Source organism: Ochotona curzoniae, unplaced genomic scaffold, assembly GCF_017591425.1.
Source record: "Ochotona curzoniae isolate NIBS_2020 unplaced genomic scaffold, NIBS_Ocur_1.0 contig_3520, whole genome shotgun sequence".
In the NCBI taxonomy this organism is placed as follows: domain Eukaryota; kingdom Metazoa; phylum Chordata; class Mammalia; order Lagomorpha; family Ochotonidae; genus Ochotona; species Ochotona curzoniae.
The window spans coordinates 15044901-15057261 of record NW_024465894.1 but is presented as its reverse complement, the minus strand read 5'-3'; the positions used below and the strand labels follow the sequence as shown (position 1 = coordinate 15057261).

At 53.5% G+C, this 12361-nt stretch overlaps 1 protein-coding gene across 1 annotated transcript; it reads left to right on the top strand.

The window, feature by feature from the left end:
- Positions 1–2616: 2616 nt before the first annotated feature.
- Positions 2617–9200, top strand: BPIFA3 (BPI fold containing family A member 3). The gene is made up of 7 exons (XM_040981126.1): positions 2617–2937; positions 4912–5062; positions 6818–6925; positions 7482–7631; positions 8302–8386; positions 8598–8661; positions 8992–9200. The coding sequence occupies exons 1-7, from the start codon at positions 2811–2813 to the stop codon at positions 9024–9026; spliced, it is 720 nt and encodes a 239-aa protein (XP_040837060.1). The 5' UTR covers positions 2617–2810; the 3' UTR covers positions 9027–9200.
- Positions 9201–12361: the final 3161 nt, after the last annotated feature.

The following is a 12361-nucleotide window of genomic DNA, read 5'->3' as shown; positions in this document are numbered from 1 at the left end:
ACCAAGGGGCCGCCGGAGTTTGAAAGGAGGTCTGGGAGGGGATGGGGGATCTGGTGAGGGAGGGGGTCTTGCGGGGTCCAGAATCCCAGCTTGGGCCACTAGGAGAAAGTAAGAGAGTTCATGGGGAAGCTAGCCAGCATCACCCTGGCTGTCTTGGGCGCTGTCCTTGGCCTGTGTGGCCAGTGGGTGGGGAGCAATCACACACAATGCAGGCTTAGCACTGGGTAGGGGACCAGATCATCAGCCGCCATCCTTCAGGGGTGGGCTTCCTCTGGCCATCGTCCTCTCTGGAGGGGATGACCTGGGAGGCCCATGCCCTTTGCCCTTGACTGTCAGCTCAAGTTCCATGTCAGTTGGGACTGTGTAAAGACTGCACTTGCCCACCATGCCTGGCATGCAGTGCCAGGTGACTTGAGTATCTTTGCTTCTAAAGTGGCGACAAAGGCCGCAATCCCCATGGTCATGCATAGCTCCCATGGGGGAACACCTCTGAGTTCCTGCCTGCTGGGGGTGGGTGCTGTCATGTGCTGGTTGCTTTCCGGGTACCAGCACCCTCTCTGGGCTTTATGTCTCAGCTCTCTCCACTCCGCCTGCCCCGCCCACACTGCAGCTGAGGTCATGGGCAGGTTAGAGCATCAGCAGGGATGAGTCCCTCTCTGTGTCTCACTGCAGCTCAGGGGTCTGTATTGTCCTACTTTTGCTCACCCCAGAGCGGAGTCCACCAGGAAGATAGTAGATGATGGCCCAGGTGCTTGGACCCCTGCCACCCCTGTGGGAAACCATGATGGAGTACCTTCCAGGCTCCTGGCTTTACACTGGCCAGGCCGGCCATTGCAGCCATCTGGAGAAGGAACTTTTGAATGGGAGATCTCCTCTCTCTCTCTCTCTCTCTCTCTCTCTCTCTCTCTCTCTTTCTCTGTCTCTCTGTCTCTCTCTCTTTCTCTCTCTCCCCCCTCCCTCCCTCCTCTGTCTACCTCTGTCTTTCAAATGAATAAACCAGTCTTTGGAGAAGAGGCTGATATGGATTTGAACCTTGGTCTGCAAGACACCAAACTGCATGTTCCTGGTTGTACATAGGTCCCTGTCAAGCCAGCTGCAGATCCAGTGCCACCTGGCTGAGCGCAGCAGCCTCATCGCTCTGGATCAGCCATGTGTCACCTTCGGCGGCCCCCACGCTCTACAGCGCCCATGGCCACTCCCACCATGGGGTCCAGACCACCAGAGCACCAAGGGTAACAGCTTTGTGCTCCTGGCTGTGTCCACTCTTCTCTGATTTTATTGACAAAAAAAAAAATAATAATAACAAATTCCAAGTGGTTACACAAGACCAGGAAGACCAGCAAAGTACATCTAGAAGTAACTGAGATTCTACAAACATCCCCAAGAGGGGCATGAACTCAAAAAGGACCTGAGATGATGGAAAGCCAACACCTCAATCTGGGCAGCCAGCAGCACTTACTACAACAGGGGCATGGCCCACAGTCAGCCCCGGGGCTTCAGGGAGGAATCAGCCCTTGTCTAAGAGGGACCCTGCACATCCTCCCTCTCAAGCCCAGGAGGTGGCACAGGCACAGTGACAGTGGCCTTTGTCTCAGAGCTCACGAAGGTGGCACCCAAGGGCCCAGCCCACAGGCTTGTGTGGCTGCAATGGGGCTGGTAAGGGACAGAGTGATGGGAGATGGGGTTGCAAAAGGCAACAGGTCTTGGGGAGGATCAGCGGGACTGTGCACAACAGGGAACGCTTGGTGGGAGGAGTGACACAGTTGGGTCTGCATCTCGGATAGATGGGCCGGGTTGCCGTGTACAGAGGAGGCTGTGGGTGACAGGCATGGAAGTGGAGGCTCTCAGGATGCCTTGGTCACCCAAGCCCAATTCACCCAAGCCACCGTGGCAGTGCCTGGGGAATTAGTGGATGTGATCAGATTCTGAAAGCTTCCATGAGTTTCCTGTGTGATGGGCTATGGGAGATGACATGAGAGCCCAGGGTGGGGCTGGGACCATGGGGTGGGTGGCAGAGCCACTTCTCAAGCTGGTGTTTGGAGTGAATTTTCCCTGACCCCCAACCCCAGGACTTCAGAATAAGCCTGGGCTTCAAACCACTCTGCTCCCCTCCAAGTCTTTTCTGGATCAGGAAACTCCATCCTCCCATCTGCCATTCCTCCATGCACCTGTGTCATTTAACAAACAAGAATCTTACCCGGCCCGCAGCAAGCATGGGGAACATCAGACAGGATGAGTCATTAGATGCACACCCTGACTTCCAGAAACTCCTAATTCAACAGGAATTCAGGGCTCAGCCACCCTCACTCAACTCTTCGATCAGTCACTCAACCCACCTTCCTAAACACTTGATTTCTGGCAAGCAAACATCATGGTAGGGCTTGAGGTTGGTCTTGCCCTTAAGAAAGTCCTAGGTCAATCGGAGAGCCGAGGGGTTAGCCAGCCTCACTCATTTGTTCATTCATTCATTCCCTCAGTCTCCAGCACCCATCCTACACCAGGGTCTGGGAGGACTGCTGTTGGATGACCCAACAGTGGGCCCTGGTCAGTGTTTCCAAGCAACAAAGCTGTCCCCCTGGATCCCTGTCTCCCCCACCCAGGGCTCCCCCTGCTGCTCATGCCATGTGAGCGAACCCTGGTGGCAGCTGTCAGAGCTGATCACGCCTCCTTCGCACAGCATGCTGGGGGTGCCTCTGCTGTCATCTTCCTACAGACAACCATGAGCCCATCCACCCAGGCGGCCACTTTCATAGCCACCTGTCCATGCCCTGTGTGACCCTTTTGGACACCTGCAGGTGCCAGATCCCGAGATGCGGCCCCTCTGGAGACTCCTCATTCTTCTTGGTTTGCTGGCCTGGCCCTCGGTCCTGCTGCCCAGGCAGCCATGGCCTGGCCTGGCCAAGGCCCACACAGAGAGCAAATCTACCCTGGCAAGAGGTAAGCTCAGCTCCAGGCTACCTGCTGAGGGGACAGAGTAGGTGGGGAAGCTGTGGGCATCCTCTCTGGGCACCTGGCTCTGGCCAGCTGGGTGACTGTGATCCGTCACTCAGCTTCTTTTCTTGTCTCCTTTCTGGAGTCTCAAGTGCAGAAAGCTGAGGTGGTTAACTTTTTGCTAGTCAGTAGCAGATCCTCAGGACTGGATCATGAATCCTGGCAAGGCCACCCTCTGCTTTATTTTGTACCATTTCCCTGCTTTACCCTAAGTCTTGCTCCCATTCCCCTGTGGCTGCAGTGGGCACCGCGGTGTGTCTAAGGCATGGACTTGGACATGGGCATGTGATTCAAGTTGTGCCTGGGTTGCTGCATGCATCGTATCCTGGTTTTGATAGTTTTATCTCAACACCACTGTTGACCCCAGTATGCTTCAGTGGGTGCATATTCTCTCATTTACACCCACCCCCATTTCCTAGGCCATGCTCCTCAAGGATCGCATGCAAATTCTAACACCCTACTGTTATAAAACACTGAAGTGAATATCTTGGCCCATGGAAGACATTCTCAAGGATCTATATGGAAGGAGGACAGTGGGGCCATGGGCAGAAGTAAACTCAATTCAAACAAAACTCCCAGCATCCTCTCTATCGTAGCTGTGCTAGGCTCTACATGGCCTGTGAACAGAGGAGCACCCCTGCAGCTCCCCAGAGAGGTCCCGATCTGGGGGCTTCCATGAAGACATTATCTTTATTCAAGGTCTGGAGGTGGGAGGGTCAAGGCACCAGCAGATTTGCTTCTGGTTGAATGTCTCTCGCTGGCTGGGAATTGGCTGTACTCTTGCATCCTCAAGCAGCCTGGCCTCTGCGCACATTCAAGGTCTCTGTTTCCTCATCCTCTTGTAAGCTACCAGGCTAGGCTCTGCCCCTGCAACCTCATTTAATGGGAATGACCTCTCTGATGGCCATGTCTCCAAATCCAATCACACCTGGGAGCAAGAAGGAAGCGTGATTCTGTCTGTAACATCTTCTAACTTCCTGGCAGTCTGGTGCGTGGCTTAGTGACACATAAGGTTTTGGCTTGACCCTGCTGAGGAGTGGGAAGTCTGGACAGCTCATTGTTATTTGGGGACCATTTTGATTCCTTTGAATTTCCTGTTGCCTCCGACCGTTTACCTATGGGTTTTCTTGTTTATGGTTCACCCTCTTTGACTGTTAACATGTACTCAGCATTAGAACTCTGTCAGATTTAAGCACTGCTATTAACACACGGCCCTGGGTACCCATGGGGATGGGTGTCAGGAGCCCCGCCCCAGCAGGTGCAGAATCCCGCAGGTACTTGGGTCTTGTAGCAAATGATGCAGTGTTTGTAAGTAACCTGCGCAACCCTCTGGCTCGCCTGCATCATCTCTAGATTGTGGATCATGCTTAGTACAGTGCAAATGTTGTGTGGTAGCTATTGTCCAAACCTGCTTGGGGCATAAGGATAAGAAAGAAGCATGTACAGGTTCAAATTGGACGTGCTCATCTTCCTGTATTCTGACCCACAGCTGAATGGATCTGCAGGAGCAGGATGACTTTTATGATTCCTGTCATTATGGGATTTATTCTTCTCAGCTGATAGCTCACCTTGTTGCTAGAGTTTATTCCCAGGCTGGTGCAGGAGTGGCTTGCATTCCACATGCTCATGTGTCCCTGCCTGTTTGTCTCTTGACAAACATCTGCTGTCAACAGCTCGGAGATAAGGCCCCAGGGCTCTTCTCAATCGGAAAGGAGTGACCGCGGCCTGCCAGGCCCTCTGCAGTCGTCTGGCCATGTGTTTGCCTTAACTTCCCATGGCAATCTTGCAAAACAAACTTTTCATCTGGGAAGAATGTAGATGTGGGCAGGGGAAGGTGGTGACAGGCTCTAGTCACTCAGCAGGCAGAAGGAGCCCCTGTTGCCAGGGCTATGTCACCTCTGGGCCTTTGTCCCTTTCCAGTTATTGCCCAAGGCCTCATGAATAGCAATGTGGAGGGCCGAATCCAGAAGCTGCACCTCCTGGACAGTCTGAACGTCTCTGGGCAAGCAGTCCCAGGCATGGTGGGCTGGCTTATCGGTGGCATGAATATCCAGCAGCAGCAAGAGATCAGGTGAGACCTTAAGCCTCACCCCAAATCCTGGCACCCTTGACCCTTGTCCCATGACTTTGGGACAGAAGGCAGAGCCAGGAGCATGGAGATGCAAGGTCATGGAGAGGGAAGGAAGGGGATTGAAAGAAGGGAAGGAGGAGGACAAAGTGCCCAGGACAAAATGGAGTGACTCCAGGCCAGGGATCTCTGCGCACTGGTGGAACAGGGTCACTGAATGTGACAACTCAGGAGTACTTGGGCTTAAATGCTGGCTCAGCCACCAACCTTGGGGAAAACTGTTGACCCTGCTGGACTCATCTGTAAAATGCATACACACTTTATACCCAAAACACAGCCAGGATAAACATCAGGCACCAGACAAGCCCAGGGTTAGCATCAGGCGCCCAGGTCCCTGGCAGCTCGTGGCTCTGAGCAAGGCATCTGAGTGCACTGAGCTCTCGTCCAGGGGTCTCCCTGGGAACTGGGGTGCGCCTGCCTCTGGGAGCTGCCAGGAGCTCTCTGAAGCGCATGCATGACTTGGCTGTTGCACACCGTGGCCATGCAATCCCCAACAACTATGACTCCTTGCACCACAAGCCTATGCTGCTCCACTCTAACTCCTTCCTCTCAGACACAGGCCTGGCAGCTCCCCAGACCTCCACAGGCTCCAGGGCACTGCCAATGCCACGGCTGCAGGCTGCTCTGCCCTCCTGCCTGCCTCACTCTCTGTTTTCATGAGCCCAGTGGACACCAGCCATGTTTCCCAGGATGCTATCACTGCCCTGCATTCATTTTTCTCACCAAACATTAGTTATTCATTGAGTACCTACTGTATACCAGGACCTGGGCTATGAACCACACACACATAGTCACTGCCTTTGGGGATCTGGCATGCCGGTTAGTGTGATCAGCTACAGGAAGCAAATAATTTCAAGTGAAGGAGCAAGTTACAGAGCCAGGTTAAGCAAGTTAATGGATGAAGGGGGACAGGTAGGGAGACTGGCCAGAAGGACCTACGGAGGTGGCCTTAGGTAGAAACCTGGAAAGAGACCTGGGGGACAGATGGAGCAGTGAGTACAAAGGCCCTGGGGTTGGGACGAGGTCAGTGCCTTTGAGGAAGGGAAAAAATTCCACGGGGCTGGATGAGCATGCGGAAGGTAAGGGGAGATAGGGCTGCAGGGGTGGGGAGCATGGGGACAGGGAGCCCTAAACCTGCAGCTCTTGGAGTGTACGGTTTGGTCTTCATTCTCAAAGCCATGAATATGTGACAGGGACTATTGAGTGGCAGGTGAGTGTTAGGGCCCCTGAGGCCACGACCGTGGCAGGGGAACCAGAGAGGAACCATGTCATCTCAAGGCAGGAGGTGGTAGTGACCTAGACCAAGCCATGTAAGGGCCGGAAGTGGCCAGACATGAGCATAGCAATGTGTAATCATTAGTGAACAGAGCCAGCATGGTTTGAGTTTAGGGGTGAGGCATGGAGAGAAGACAGCTCCCAGGCTTTGGGCAGATGTAAGGGCATCTGCTGAGAGGAGAGGTTTGGCCTGAATTTAGCATCAGAGTTTCGCCTTACAGCTCACCCACAGCTGGCCTGGACCTCACTGACCACAGAGTAGAGATCCATCAGGGACACTCTGGGGCAGCCCACAGCTCCTGCACCTGCGTCTCACCCTCAGAGCAGCCGGGAAAGGAAGTGATGGCAGGTGGCGCAGCCAGCCCCGGGCTGTGTCTTAGCTGCCTGCCCGCCGCGGGCCTCTGCTCTGTCCTCCCTGTACAGCATCAGCATCGCCAGCGTCCAGCTGGACTACGGTGGGATCCAGATGTCTTTCCACAAGGAGTGGTTCTCAGCCAACATCTCACTGGAACTTGACATTGAGTTGGGCCTGTGAGTTCAGGAAGTGCCTCTCTTCCTCCCTGGGAACTTGGCCGGACTGACGGAGAGTGGGAGGTGGAACCTGGTAGCCTGGGAAATCTAGATCTTTATGAGTTCAAACTCTGCCCTCTGTACTTGCTGTGTGACCTTGAGCAGGGGATCTGATCTCTCTGAGCCTGGTTTCTGCAGCCAAAATGGGATGGTGTCCCTGATGCTCCTTCAGACCCAGCACAGCTTGCTGCATGGGAATTAATTAAAGGGGGACCCCCTTGCATTTCCTGCCCACCCACTGCTCATCAGACCCCTTCGGCATCTGCTGTCCCTATGGAAAAAGAGACAAAGCCAAACAGGAAGACTTTTTTTTGCATTGAAATTAACTCTCAGCTGTGGAATCTCCAAGGGGCAGTCTATTGTAAGGAATTTCCTGGATCCCCAAGCCGCTTTCAGGCTTTCCCTGGGCCTGGCCTGTGGGAAGGACTCAGGCTGCCTGTCTTGTCCCACAAGGAGAGCCAGCCTTTGTGCTGGCTGCTGCTACCACCACCGCCTGTCCTCCTCCTGTCACCCGCAGGCCCGTGAGCAGCAGTGTCGTTCCGACGCTGGTGCGCATGAACCTCACGGTGGAGTTCTGGCTGCAGAAAGACGAGTTCGGCCGGAGGGACCTGGTGATGGGCAAATGCCAGGTGCAGCCCGACGGGGACCATGTGCAGATTCTCACCCAGTAAGGCTACACCCCAACTGTGCCCTTCCTCCCAGAGGAGATCCAAACCGACTCTGTCATCTGCGAGAATCTGCTCCTCTGCCACTGTCCCCACGCAGCGAAGGCCCTACCACCCTCCTGGAAGCCAGGCCTTCGCTGGCTCCCATCCTGGTGGCCCCCACTGCTCCCTTCCCCTCCAGCCCTCCACACTGCCCCAGCTCTCACTTCACTCCCTGCACCATTGCAGCAGCCTGCTTCCCTCAGTTCTCTGCCCTAGAGCAGACCACACCCCCGACCTCTACTGCAATGTCCCCACTGCTTCCAGAAACGAAGGTCCAGAAACAGAGTCTATTCCCAGAGGCCACTCAGGGCCCTCCCTGTCCTGTGTCTGCCCAGCTCTGCTGCCTGCGGCCTCCCAGCCCATCTACAACACACATCGCATCACAGCATCAGGCCTTACACAGGCCACTCTGATCTCCAAAGCTTGTTCTCATCCCCCAGGAATTTCTACATTTCTCAAAAATCTATAGCATGCCAGGAACCACACACACTGCAGCTCCCCCCACCCAAATCAATGAAATTAATGAATTTTTAGAAATAAACAGAAGGTGTCCTCAACCCATCAGTTCGGGCTCTTCTGGTGCTGCCTGGTCACACGGGCTCCATCCCACACACCTTCCTCTCTCTTCAGGGCTGTCCCACCCAAGACGAAGCATTTTGTCTACAACTTCAAAGAGAACCTGGAAAAAATCATGCCACGCCTGGTAGAAAGTCAGGTAAACTTGAAGGGAAAAAAAAAAATAAAGCCAGGCCTATCTATTGGCAAGTTGGTAAACTTGGAAAAAAATCTCAACTGAGAATGTTAGATTTGTCTGTGTGCCCTTGGGCGAAAAAAACACAGCCTCCCCAGCCTCATTGCACTTGCTGTGAAGATGCGGAGCACCTGATATGAGCTGGTGCTCAGCGGGCCCTATCCTTTCGGTCCAGGTATGTCCACGGATGGACGAGATCCTGAGGCAGCTGGATGTGAAGCTGTTGAAGAGCCTCATGGGTAAGTATGGGGACCACACACCTCAGGATGGGCAAAGGACTCTGGAGGGTTCAGTGAGGTGCCTACGGGAGTGGTGGCCACATTGCCAATACCACCACCGGTCCCTGAGGAGCTGGGGCAGCAGAGGAGGTCCTGACCAGGCCAACTGAGCCCTGAACCATAGAGGTACCAGGATACCAGCTTGTCCCAGGAGCACCACCCAACCCCACCAGGACCACTGGCCCCACCCACACCTGTGTCCACACCCACCATGGTGGTCCTGCTGTGGGCCCAGGGTAGGGTGGGCAGGCTGGGTGTTTTGAGGAGTGAGACTGCCTCTTCTCATTTCAGAACAAGCTTCTGCTCATGAACTTCATCAACTGTGAACCCAGGCCATACACTCTGGGCTGCAGGGCCTCTTAGCTGCCCCCTGTTGGCCAAAGCAAGCTTCCACACCTTGGGACCTCAAGTCTCCCACGAAGTGGAGCTGTGCTGCCCCCTGGAAACCTTGACCCCAGAACCTGTGGACCTCTCCCACAATAAACTGTAGCTCTGAAGACTACCCAGGCCGCTCTGCTCACAGCCCGATGTCAGGCCCAGGAGTAAGGGCTGGAACAAACACTCCCAGGTTTACCCTGAAATACCAAAGGGGACCCCAGCCCACCTTTCACCCAGAAGCCCACCGGTGGTTTGCTCACCAGTGTGGCAAGGCAGGAGGGGGGCTGGTTGAGGCTTCCCATTCATTCCTTCATTCATTCAATGGGCACCTGATTTGTGCCAAGAACATTGTTGGGCTCCATGGAGAGGTACAGAAAGGGAGACAGAGTGAACTTACACAAACATGGGTACCCAACAGGCCTAAGTTCCATTTAGGCTCAGTTCATCCTTAGAAGCTCCAGAAGAGCATAAAACACCTGTTGAGGACCGCAAAGCCCGGTTGTTGTAGGGAATTGGTCACGAAACACGGCAGCAGCCTCATTTCTTGTCTCACAGGAAAGAAGAATTTTCATGCAGACAAACTCTAGTTTGCAAAGCAAGATCTGTTCAGGAAAGAAAGAGGATCCTGTCTTAGTGACAGGAGGGGGCTCCAAGGGAGGAAAGACCCAAGGAAATGGTGGAAATCATGTCTTTTATGTTCCATCTAAAGGAAGTTACTTCAACGGGTAAAGGAGATAAGGAAGCAGAAAAGAAAAAAAATGTATTTACACTGGGCAGTAATGTCTACCACCTCCCCCAGAGCCTGAAGGGTGAGCCTTGTGGCTTCTCTCCCCCATCCTGAAGATGAGCTGAACTAAAGCACCATTCCTTTGACAGCGACCCAGAGATGAGGTTGGTGTGGGCTATGACTCCTTGCTCCAAGAGATGGGGGTTGATATCCTGATTCTGTCCCTTTGTTCCCTCCCCCGAGGGAGAACTTGTTTCAGGAAGGATATGGAAATAGGGGAAAGACCCGTTTTTACATTTTTAAAAATTATTTATTTTTATTGGAAAGTCAGATATACAGAGAGGAGGAGAGACAGAGAGGAAGATCTTCTGTCAGATGGTTCACTCCCCCAAGCGGCCACGGTAGCTGGAACTGAGCCAATCTGAAGCCAGAAGCCTGGAGCCTCTTGTGGATCTCCCACATGGATGCAGAGTCCCAACACTTTGGGTCATCCTCAACTGCTTCCCAGGCCACAAGCAGGGAGATTGATGGGAAGCGAGGCCGCCAGGATTAGAACTGGCGCCCATATAGGATCCCAGCATGTTCAAGGTGAGAATTTTAGCCACAAGGCTATCATGCCAGGCCCCTATTTTTACAGGGAGAAGCACAATTTTATATTTTAAAGATAACTTCACCAGGGACCATAGACCCTAGCTGTCTACTATCCCATCTGACTCCTCACACACCAAAACCTAGCAGGGGCTGGCCCAGATGTGAGCACTCCATCAATCTTCATGGTCACTTGTGCCTTAGGACTCACTATAGGGTTCAGAATAGGCCCTTGATCCTTTAGTGTTCCCATCTGCAGAGTGGGAACAGAAAGCTTGCAGGATGTGAGCGGCAGGAGCCTTCCCACTCTGTTCACTGCAGAGGAATGAGTGGCAACACGCCGACCATGAGCTCCATCATTCAGTGTGCAGCATCCCACTACGGCACACATGCGGACACCGTGGTCCCGCCCCGAGTCTCACAACAAAACACCTGCCAATGCCCCTCAAAAGAGTGAATGTTGGGGTCAAGACATTCACAGCCCAAGCCAGAGTACCACGGTTCAAATCCCAGCTCTGGCTCTCAGCGAGGATAAATCAACTCTCTCTCTCTCTCTCCACCCCCTCCCTGCTTCTCAAATACATTTTACAAACAATAAACTTTTTATTATAAATAAAAGAATGAGTAAATATCCTGTGGGGTATTTGTCCACTGGAGTGCCCTAAGTAACGAACATGAACACCAGCCACACACACCGTGGAAAGAATTCAGGCTCTAAGAGCACCTGATGTGTTCCCCTGAGAGTGAAGCTCAAAAGCAACTGAACTAAAAAACACACACATACACACACACCCCAAACCAAGGTCAGAGAGTGGATGCCTTAAGTGAGGGTTGAAGGGTCGGAGGGACTTCCCAGATCGTGTCCTGTCTCTGGAGCTGCTCCTTGGGTGCATTTTTCTAAGTAGTAATTTAATGAATTTCAGTTTAAAAGATAAATACAGGAGGCTTGGGCTGAGTGTTTGGAAATAATTGCAATATGTCTGAGGTCCAAAAGAAAGGCCCGCCATCCATCATCCTGGCTGTGGGTAATTACTTGGCTATTGGTTGCTTCTTGACTAAGCACCGATTCTTCACCCACCTTGTCCGCGGGTTGGGAAGACATCCTGAGAAACCAAGGGGCGATGACACGTACCTACTGAGAAGAACAGGAGCTTATGTTCAACATCTCATCAGGGCCTCCCAGCAACCTCACCTAAGAGGCTCCATGTGTGCCCAAGGCCATGCCAACCACTGCCTACCCCACCCCAGGTCTGTCTCCCTTCCACCATGTATACCCCTATTCATGCGCACATAAACACACACATCATACACACATACTGCACACACACAAACGCGCATATACTCATCAGCACGCTCACATACACACTTGCGTGCAGTGAGGGAAGGAGGCATGAGGAGATGGGTGCTGAGCCAGGTCAACCAGCTCGCACCAGGAAGTGTCAACAGCTTGGTCATGGCCAAGAGGCTTGGTGTCCGCATCTATCAGTCCCAGCGCCCTAATCCGAAACGCTTCACCGGGGATTTGCAACCCTAGCCACCCGCCTTCTCAGATTGTGTCCATCTCATGGTGACAGCTGGGGGTGTGTGGCTTCCTCCTGCTCCCCTGGGAAAGGGCAAGCACGGAGGAGGGCTGGGCCAGCCCCTAGCGACAGCGCTTGGCAAGCACTCAAGGTGGCTTTTGTCGCCTTCCTCCTGACTCATCCTCGGCTCGCTTGGGGGCTTCCTCAAGGGGCCTCCTGGGACTTCTCAAATTCTGTTTTCTTTTTCAGGTTCATGGAAGGGGCGGGGAAGTGCTTACTCAACAATAGGTGTCTCTGATGAGCCAGGGTCCTCGGTAGGGGTGGTGCACACCGGAGCTCAGCCCCGAATGCTGGGATGTTTGGTGCAGGCTTTTGCCCACCTGGGGTGTTGGATGCTGTTAGCACTAGGTTACAGGTGACAAAACGAGGCTCAAAGGGGACAGCAGGA